This window comes from Daphnia pulex, chromosome 5 (assembly GCF_021134715.1).
Source record: "Daphnia pulex isolate KAP4 chromosome 5, ASM2113471v1".
NCBI lineage: Eukaryota > Metazoa > Arthropoda > Branchiopoda > Diplostraca > Daphniidae > Daphnia > Daphnia pulex.
Window position 1 is genome coordinate 9,036,434 of NC_060021.1, and position 10,195 is coordinate 9,046,628.

The following is a 10,195-nucleotide window of genomic DNA, read 5'->3' on the forward strand; positions in this document are numbered from 1 at the left end:
TGAATTTGAAAATGTGTTTGACCTGGTTGAAAAGAGGTCAAATCAGGTCATTTTGTTTTCATTCAGCCAATATTTTTAAAATGGGCGGTCCATTTTTCCTAGGAAAAATATTTGAAAAAACAAAGCTGACCTTTCGCATATGTTGGCGGCGACGAGTTGATGGATATGCCAAAGAGGGGCAGCAGGAGGAATCTCTACCTCAATTACATTATCATTTTTTTCATTTGAGAGGACCGTCATGTTTTTGTTTTGGATTTTCACAGTGGTACTAGAATAGAAGTGAGGCAGCTGTGAAGCATACACACATATCCCGCGGACATGTATACAACAACACGGCAGGTGTGCAATGCCTCCTTTCTTATCTTTCCCCATTTGGTGATTGGATTGTTTGAAGGAAAAAGTTAGTTTTTCTTTCCCCCTTCTATAAAATATATGTCATTTAAACAAAGAAAGGGTCGAGGCTGGTTATTTTCTGTTTGATAAGACACCACATCAGCTTCCGATCCCGCCGGATACTCTTGTCATCACGTGATGCTTCAAAAATCAGGCCGCGTGCTTTTTTGATAACTCTTTCGACGATTTCGGACAAGGGTGGGAATAATTTCGTCACAATGGGAAAAACTGAACTTGGAACTCTTCTGCTTATTTCGGTTAGAAATCTGACGAAATCATTTCCATCGCTTAGATAAAAGTATTATTTGTTAAGGAGATGAAATTTGTGTGTAAAACCAGTAATCTCGAGAAATTCACAAGGTCTTTCTTCACTTTTATTTTATGACCGACCTCGTGGTCAGTTGAAAGTATGAAATTTATTCGATCGCCGCCAGATGGCTCTCAACCACTTACGCAACCACGAGGCCGGAGAAGCTCCCGAGATTGGCACGCCAAACGATTTTTCGATTATTATGCGTCATTGATTGAATAAGAATTAAATTAAAGTAGTTAAATTTAAGGACAAGTTGAAATTTCGTCATCCACAATGAAATTGCCACCTGGTGGTTATAGTGGGTGGACATAGGGGTTCTTTCTTCGTCTAAACTTGTTTTTCCAAAGAAAAATGAATATTCAAGTCCTTGTTTAAAAGAGAAACAGGATTCAATTACCTACTGGGAATACCATTTTTCCAAGGCGACTTGGTGGGATTTTTAGACCTCGGCCATGGATTTCATGGAAATTGCAATCGGAAGCGGTCAATTAAAGTTGATGGCAAGATGTAAAGGTATTTAGTCTTTTCCCCTTGAGTGGCGCACCAACACACCACGTGGTGGAATTGAGAGCGACTCACACAAAGGAACCCTTCAAGAAATGGGGTAGGGTAAAAATGAGACCAGACAGTGGGTAGAGGTGGGGTGAGATATATACTGAATCTCCAGAGGGGTGGAAAAATATGAGCCAATCACAGTGCTCCAATACACTGGGAGGGGGGAGGATTTTTCTTTCCCCCATCTTTTTCTCTCCCTTCCCCCCTCTACTGAATCTTTTTATTTGAAACGGCGGGCGCGCGTTTTGAAGCGCCTCTAGCGGACTAGTTCATGCACGCGGTCTTGCTGTGTGTGTCTAAAGGGGGACACTCTCTCTCGTTTTCAGTCGGTCGAGAACAGCTCAGTAGGACGGGTGTGAGTGAAAGTGAGTGGCGAAAAATAAAAAGACGAAAATAGCCAAAACCTATTTTTTACCATCGAGCTGTTGAAAACAAATTTTCTTTTTTGTACTTATTTTAGTTTCAAAATTTTGTCAGTCTTTTTTTACCACTAAAAAGCTGTACGACCAAGACAACAACGAAAATCATTTTTGAGAGAGAGAAATTGAATCATCCCATCACACACGAAAATGCCGGCCAGTGCATCGTACGGCGAGTCGATCGAGTTGACGCGCCACAATTCGCTGGAAGACCAACGAGCCCTGCAAGTGGCGATGGAATTATCCCTGCTCAGTTTCGGCAACAACATGGATCATCACCACGTTGATCATCACTCGACATCGCCCAATCATCATCACTACAACACGATGGATCACATCAACTCCCTGCACTACGCCGACGAGATGAGATTCTTGGCCAAAAAGAGTCAAAATATGACCGAGTGCGTCCCAGTCCCCAGTTCGGAACACGTCGCTGAAATCGTTGGAAGACAAGGTAATTATCTCGGGTTTTTTTATTTTTCGTTATCGTTTCCTCAGTGTCCCAGTTATTTCGTAATCGATTATCTATTCGGGCTAAATTCTTTGGAAATGGCGTCGCTTTTCGGCCTTGGTTTTTTCCCGCCCTTTCTGTGCCGCCGCCACAACCTCTCCCAAAGTTTTTTTCCATTTTACTTTTTTGTTCTTTCGTGTCTTTTCTTCACGGCCAAAACCGTTGAAGGTTATCAATGCCCCCTCCTTCTTTCCCACCCGTCTCTCTCTCTCTCCCCCTCGGCCGCAATTTCCTTTCGGTGGGGTGGGCCCCCCATCCTCTCCCACTTCCGTCGCGTTCCAAGATGGCGGCCCCCTAACACACAAAGAAAAAGCTACAGCCCCCCCTTTAGTACTGTAGTATCACCACGTGGTGAGTCAAATGCGTTTAAATTTTCATTTACTAGAATTTTATTTATTCGTTTTTTTTTTTAATTCAATATTTTATTTTCAAGATCAGTAGGCCAGTAGTTGAGATTCTGCTGTTTGGGTTTTTATTTTCAGAATTGAGCTCAAGATTTTAAACCGGTGTAGAGCTGCTTTCTCTTTTTGTATGTAAGTCGATAACCTTGGCCTGACATTGGCTGTTAGTGCGCTGGACACGAAAAGAGTGAAAATAATTCCACTTTTTCGCATTCTTAGAAGTAAAATCCCAACGTATTTTTTTCAAATTTTTTTGTGAGTCTGTACAATCGGCCTTGAGTCGTTTTGCCGAAGTTTAATGGCCGCATTCTTTGCATATTGTGTTTTTGTCTTTTTCTTCGGCGTGTAATTTGAGTGGGTGGTTTGGCGCACACGGGAGGAGTGGGCAGCGAGTCGTGCAGCAGTTTTGAAATCCGGGTGAACAGCACAGTAACCTTGAAGGGACCTGACGCTCCGTCATTGTCTTTTTTAAAATAAATATTTTTTTTCGTTTCTGCGTAGAATTCGACTCTTGTGTCACTGTTGGTTTTTTGTCCTAGTCGACCGACCTTGAACTACTTCACTTATTAAATTAAAAACGAGCTTATTGTTGGAATTTTTGGTGAGCTAAAGGGGTCTATTTATAATATCTAGTAGTGTCGATCGACTTGTCTCTCCTAGAAAGAAGAAAAAATACATTTTCTTGTTTCTGGCCGCAAAAACCTTGAAATGTTGCCCGTTCTGCTGAAGCGAAACAACTTTCTTCGGTTGGCTTGACACGATTCGACTAGTATAGCTCAGACAAGGCTATAGGAGTCACTTAATGCTACTGCTATTGCGTGGTTTGGAGCGTACGATTGAGGCCATGGCGATGCTGTGTGTGTGACTGAACGCATATACACGACAACCTTGTAGATGTATCTACTAGACACTACCACTCTTTATTGACCCGTTTCATTCACTTAACCGATTTTCTTGTTTAATTCAGGGTGTAAAATCAAGGCTTTGAGAGCTAAAACCAACACTTACATCAAGACGCCGGTACGTGGAGAAGAACCCGTTTTTGTCGTCACTGGTCGTAAAGAAGATGTCGCTGCTGCCAAAAGAGAGATTCTGTCAGCGGCCGAACATTTCTCACAAATCAGGGCCTCCAGACGTTCAGGACTCGTAGGCCAATGTGGCATTGTCGGCACTACTGGACTCGTTCCTCCTCCACCAGTCCCTGGCCAAGTCACCATTCAGGTATGTTGTTTTTTTCCCTTTCTCATCAACCAGTCCAAGGTTTTTTTCTAACTTGTGAAAATAAAAAATAGGTTCGTGTACCGTATCGAGTCGTTGGTCTTGTCGTCGGCCCTAAAGGAGCTACCATCAAGCGGATTCAACAACAAACGAGCACCTACATAGTCACACCGTCCAGGGAGAAGGAGCCCATTTTTGAAGTGACGGGCATGCCTGATAATGTTGAACAAGCCAAGAGGGAGATTGAGGCTCACATCGCTCTACGCACTGGATTGGTTAATGTGGATGGTTCAGGCAACGAATTATCCCCGGATATGATGCACGACTTGGCTGCCGGATTGAACGGATTAGGATTGGGGATGCTTGGATCGAGTCTGGGTGGCGGTCTTGATAATGGAACAGCGGATTTGATGGGATCGCTGTACAAGACTTCGTCATCGGCACTTCGCTCTGCCTTTTCAGGACATCACAACCTCAACAACGATGTTTACGGAGTGACTTCATCTGGTCTGTCAAATTTGCTTGGAGACAACGCTTTCGGTCTGCGATCCCACAACTCTTACGGCGTATCCAATGCTCCATCTGCTGCTTCCGCTGCTGGAAAAATTGATTCTGAATTGCAAACACTCGGCAGCGGGTTGCTCAATAGCTTGTACGATTCGGATGAGGGTATCGGACTGGGAGGATCGGATTCGCCTACTTTGAGCCATTCGTTGATTCAGCCCAACATCTGGTCTACGGATTTCGGCACCGGATTGGTCGGAGGTGGCAGCACGAGCTCTATCAACACAAACAGCACCAGCAGTGCCACAACCAGCAACAGCGGCAGCACTGGAGCCAAGAGGAGCAATAGCTTTGGATTCCCGACTTCGGATTCTGACCACCCACCGGCCCGTCGCATCAGCTCTGACCCGTTGACGGCCATTGGATCGACACTCAATTCGTTGTCTGCAGCCTTCCAGATCCGTTCGGATTCCGATTCTGGTGTTCGTGATTCTTCCGCATCGGCTTCCGGTTCGGCTTCTCCAGCTGCCTGCTCACCGGTTGGTTCCAGCAGCAATTCCAGTACGAGGGGATCACTCAAGCGCGAATGCATCATGTGCTGCGAAGGTGAGATGGTGGCTGCTCTTGTTCCATGTGGTCACAAGCTTTTCTGTATGGATTGCGCCCAGCGTTTGGTGCCCAAGGAGTCGTCTGCTGAATCTGACTCACCATCGTCAGCCGGAGGAGAGTGCCCAGTCTGTCATCAGTCCGTCACTCAAGCCATCAGGATCTTCTCGTAAGAAAAGTGGATTTCTTTGTTTGTTAGTTTTTTTACGGAGAAGACGGCGAGAGATTAGCAAAAGAAACAACGAAGCAACCAGCGGATGTTCAACCCCCCTCTATAAAAATTCGTAAGAAATTCACCCTTGACACCCCATACCACTTTCTCTCTATCTATACCTCTCACTGTCTCGCGCGCTATCTTATATTATTATTATCACTCGATTGGGTAGTAAACAAGAAATTTTTTCTTTCTGTTCATTGTCATCAGGTTTTTTGGAAAATTTTGAACTTGCGCGTTTTGTTATGCGGAGGTGCACACACACCAATTCTCTTTCCTCCCCATACTACCCGTTTATTTTTTCTTTCTTTCTAGAGTTAACGTCAGAATTTTTTCGGATGATTGCGACCCTTAACGTACACAACACCCTTTTTTGTAAGTGCAGTCGATCTGAAAGAAAATCCAAGAGTTGTTTTTAATCCCACGTTTATAAAAAAAATCTTTATATACAAATCAAGCTTATCACGCAGTTGAATGAGAAATTATAAAAAAAAAATTGCTATCATTTTGTGTGTCGTGTGTAAAACTACGATGTCAAATCGATATTTAAATGTCTCCACTTGGGTTTGCCGCAAAGCCGCCGAAAAAGATTTCCTTATTTTTTCTTACCCCCCTCCCAGAAATCACTTCCTTTTTGATAATCGATATTTAAACGTGCGTAAAAGAGCAATAGGATTTAAGTTTTTTTTTTCTTCCTTATTATGTGTATATTTGGCAAAAAAAAATATTTTTGTTTAGGACAAAAGAACGAACAACACGCGCAACATTTAAATTAAAATCCAAGGGCAATAATTATTTTCCGGCGAAAAAGCAAGTGACTGGGGCACTAACACACAGCAGTCTAAAAAATAAAATTAAAATAATTTTCTTTTTCCTTAAAAGACCCTCCCTCTATAATGTCGAAAAATTACGATTGAGTTAGCTGTGATACCGAAAGCCACTTGTCTCTCTCTCGACATCGATTTTTTTTCTCTCCTTTTTGCCTCACTTTCTTCCCGTCGATTTAACAACAAAAAGTGCTGCTCAATTTAACCAATTAAAAGATAAAAGGAAAAAAAAAAGTAATAGGTTTTGGCGTTACACAAAACTTGGTGCCGTTACAGTATTCGGACAGTTCTTTATTTTTATTTTTTTTCTTCTCCCACCCCCGATATAACATTAAATAATTCCGTACCTTTTTGTGTGTGTGTGTTTGTGTGTTTTCTGTCTTTTTTTTTTGTCTTTTCGAATTTTTTCTAGACGATATTCTCAGTGGATAAATATCAAAAGAGGAATTTCTTTCGCAAACCTTTACCAACATAGTAATAATAGTAATAAAAAATTCAATGCTGCTTATCACACATAGTTATTTATAATGAAGCTGTCTGTGTCCGTCGATTTACAGTTGATTTAAACAAGAGAAATTCAATAAATTGCATTTTTTTCTTTCTAATTTTTTTTTTGTTGTTTCCCCCTTTGATTTTAATCTAACCAGACCATAAAAATTTATTTGAAAGAGCTGCTCTGGTCAAGTAGTGTGATGCGACTTGTCAACAATTAATCATTTCCTCCCGAGATATAGGCCTTTTTATATACTAACAGCAAAGCAGCAGAGATTTGAATCAAGTCACAACAATTAGAAAGTCGTTGGCAATAAAAGATCATACAACAAATGAATTAAGAACAAGTTAGGCACAGCAGCATTTTTTGAAAAATTCTTCCAAGCCCCGCACCTCTTTTTTGATATAATAATAATAATATCTTATATTTTGAATTCATTTTAAAAAAAAAGGAAATTTTGTCGCCATTGTTAACCATTTTTAACTGGTAGCGCACAAAACACTTGTTCCGTCTTCCTGTTTAATCCCTTCCCATTTTTTGGCTGTTAATTTAATTCATTTTTCTTCTTTGAAAACATTTTGGTTTCGTCTGCAGTATTTGTGCTGTGTTGGTCTCCCTACTTATATTAAAGAGTTTTGCAAGCCACTCCCTTTAAACAAAAATATCTACTCTGATACAAACGTATTGTGTGTGAAATTCAATTGAATCAACGAAAACAAAAAAAATTATAGGCTTGAAACCTCCATTTTCTCAAAACATTTTTGAAATCATCTATCTCTCTATCTCTTTTGCTATCATTATTATTAACCGTTTCTGTATTTTTTGCCGAGTGTCTCGATGTGTGACATATAAAAAAATCTCTCCCCCCCATTTCTCGTCGAGAGCGATATTCCAATTCACTTAGTATTCCTCGATGTGTGTGTACTACTATATACATATAATAATAATCTATATTACTATTACATACAGTACTATATCAGAATAATAATAATAATTGATTTCTCTGGGATGCTTTGTTTTGATTTAGCTCTTGTCACGCGGATTGAAACGTGTCGTGTTTGATGAAACGAAAAAGAAAACTAGAAAGTTTATTTGTTGGACAAAAGCTTCAAATTTATTACAAAAAAATCTTTAAAAAAAAAATAATTAAAGACGGACAACAGCGAATCGAAACCGGGTAACCCCCAGAGGAAGCACCACATTTTTCATTTATTTTTTATTTCTCGTAAAAATACAAAAATATCAGAGTTTTTTGTGAAGTTCTAGTTTTCTATACTATTTTTTCGGTATTTTTTATTTTTATTTCTCGCTCGCTTAATGTATTTTTCATGTAACTTGGCCAATACAGAGTACTTAGCCACGACTATATTCTCTTTTTCTCTCAATTATCTTTCAATGTTGTTGTTGTTGTTGTTGTTGTTGGGCTTTTTTGTGTGTGTGTGTTCCAGCAGGACCCCGGGTCGAACGACCAGCCCGAAAAAGTTTTCTTCCTTTTGACCAAAAAGGGAACCGGTCGGACGGTATTGATCCGTCGACTGCAGCCAAGAGGGGAGAGAGAACCTCCGTCTATTGATTTATCGACCGAGTGCATACCAAAAAGGAGAGAGAGGGGGGGACTGCAGCAAAAGCGGAAGCCCGGATCTAGCGCATATATCCGCGTTGTCAAGGGAGATGAGTTAGGGGTTGGCTGAATATCCCTCACTGAATTTTCACTCGTTGGCATCTTCTTCATCCCGACTGATAATTCGGAAAGTGTTTCCAATTTGATTTCAATCAAATTGAAAGACCTCGTTTTAGGCAAGAAAACAAAAAAATACCAGGAAAACTAAATCCCCAGTTCCAGAGTATCTCAAATGTAAACTTTTCCATCCAACTTGTGTGTGTACGTTTTCGTCTAGCTATGAGTGTCCTATAATCTCGTTTAGGGATGAAAATATCCCGCACCCCTCCCGGTCAAAGAGATTTTCCCTCCTTGCGTGCGAGTACAGCAGCGACTTGAACCCGAGACACAAACGTGTAGTAGTAGTCGTAGTATTAGTAGTAGTACGGTAGTAGTAGTTTTGGCCCGTACATCTATATTTAAACAGCATCTTTTCTCGTTTGGGGGGTCCTGGTGGAAATCTGCGACACTTTGGTCGCTCGTTTTTCCCCGGCGTTTGTCTTACGGCGTCGACACAAACGCAAAACATTTTGTCCGTCAATCTAATCAACGGCGCAGAGTTAGCCACATCCCATGTTATCCCGAGAATCCCCCCAGGTTTTTCCCCGTTTGAAACGGGTGGGGTGAGGGGGGAGAAAAGTCATAACCTCCCGAAAAGTTGTTGGGCACACACAAGAGAAAGAAGAAAACGGACCGGCACTTTGCGGGAATCTCGTTATCGCATGGCGTTTTCCCTTTGCGTTTGTGTGTGTTTCTCCTAGCCAAAGGGACGCAGCACCACATGCATACAATATGGTCGGTCCGTTGGTCCGTTTGCTCTCCCTCCAACGTCTGGGTGTGTGTTGCGAGGAACGGTTGCGCGACTCGTGACTCATTGGCTAGAATTCAACACACGCGCCCCGTCGCCATGGCGACCGTCGTGTTGAATCGAATCGCTAACCTTCCCCCCCGTGTGTCGGACACGACACGCAACTGATCGCAAACGAGGTTGTTATATTTCCAACTGTGTCATCGATGTCTCGCCATCTTTTATACGTTTTTATGATTATATATTTTCTTGTCAATCATTTTTTCGGGTTGTTTTCTTTCGTTGGACAACAACTACCAACAACTCGATTGCCCTACATCGGGAGCTCGCAACCGTTTTTTCTCCCATTTTCGTATGGAAAATTGTTGGCTGCTGCCGACTGCATCGGAAAAGGTTTTTTTTTCTTCTATCTCTGTGTGTGTTGCGAAGGCTCTTCCAGAAATAACTTAGAGCGCAACCGATCCGTCGTTGTTGGTCCCGGTCCCTTTTTTTTTTCTTTTCTCCCGAAAGTTTTTTTTTTTTACCCCCGGCTGCTGGAAATCTTGGAAATCATTTGGGTTGTGGGTGAGATGAATTAAATGTCATATAACATTATATAACTTGGCCGCAATCAAAATATCTTGTCTGTTACTCCCGGAACTGAGAGCCGAGAGAGAGAGATCCTGATGTGAGTAAATACACAATTATTAATAGAGTGTGATGGAATAATAAAAATAAAATAGGCGACGCCGGGTGCTGCTGCTGCTGCTACTCCGACGGCGCCGGCCGAAAAGTATTGATCCCGTCTGCGACTCCCTCCCTCAGCCTGTGCCGATGCGCAAAGAACACACACACATAGAAACAGACAGTTCTCCCTCCCCCCTCTACCAAAAATAAGAAGAAGAAGAGAAAAATAATAATAATAATAATAATAATATAGATATTGTGTGTGTGTACGTAAACACGTAGTGTGTGTAAGTAGAGAGAGAAGCGCAGGGTAGCACTATAAAAGTTGACTCGGATGCGACACGAATGTCGGATCAGCCAAATGAGAAAAATGTCGCGATGAATGCGTTGACTCGTAAAAAAAAAGAAAAAAGAATATCTCTCTCTTATCCTCCGCCCAGCAACTCCCTCCCCTCTTTTTTTATTAATACGGACAGTGGATGTGTGTGTGTCATAACCCGGTCGATATCAGGAACTTTTCAGCAATAAAAGGAAAACAAAACTTTTTCGCCTTTTTCTTAGTTTTTTCTCTCTTGAAAATTATTGCTTCGACTGTATATGTGTTGAT

At 41.6% G+C, this 10,195-nt stretch overlaps 1 protein-coding gene across 2 annotated transcripts; it reads left to right on the plus strand.

The window, feature by feature from the left end:
• The first annotated feature begins 1,518 nt into the window (after nucleotides 1–1,518).
• LOC124194311 (RNA-binding protein MEX3B-like) lies at nucleotides 1,519–6,566 on the plus strand. 2 transcript variants are annotated; one of them, XM_046588441.1, is made up of 4 exons: nucleotides 1,519–1,626; nucleotides 1,722–2,134; nucleotides 3,560–3,813; nucleotides 3,885–6,566. In XM_046588441.1, the coding sequence occupies exons 2-4, from the start codon at nucleotides 1,831–1,833 to the stop codon at nucleotides 5,091–5,093; spliced, it is 1,767 nt and encodes a 588-aa protein (XP_046444397.1). In that variant the 5' UTR covers nucleotides 1,519–1,626; nucleotides 1,722–1,830; the 3' UTR covers nucleotides 5,094–6,566. The 2 variants fall into 2 exon arrangements, with proteins under 2 accessions (XP_046444397.1, XP_046444396.1); XM_046588440.1 differs by lacking the exon at nucleotides 1,519–1,626 and having other exon boundaries at nucleotides 1,668–2,134.
• Nucleotides 6,567–10,195: the final 3,629 nt, after the last annotated feature.

What these genes read in the sequence shown, in the direction of transcription:
- LOC124194311 (XM_046588441.1), top strand. Translation starts at nt 1,831, where the DNA reads ATGCCGGCCAGTGCATCGTACGGCGAGTCGATCGAGTTGACGCGCCAC. An exon ending in TGAAATCGTTGGAAGACAAG is followed by an intron (nt 2,135 to 3,559) that starts GTAATTATCTCG and finishes TGTTTAATTCAG; the next exon opens with GGTGTAAAATCAAGGCTTTG. An exon ending in CTGGCCAAGTCACCATTCAG is followed by an intron (nt 3,814 to 3,884) that starts GTATGTTGTTTT and finishes AATAAAAAATAG; the next exon opens with GTTCGTGTACCGTATCGAGT.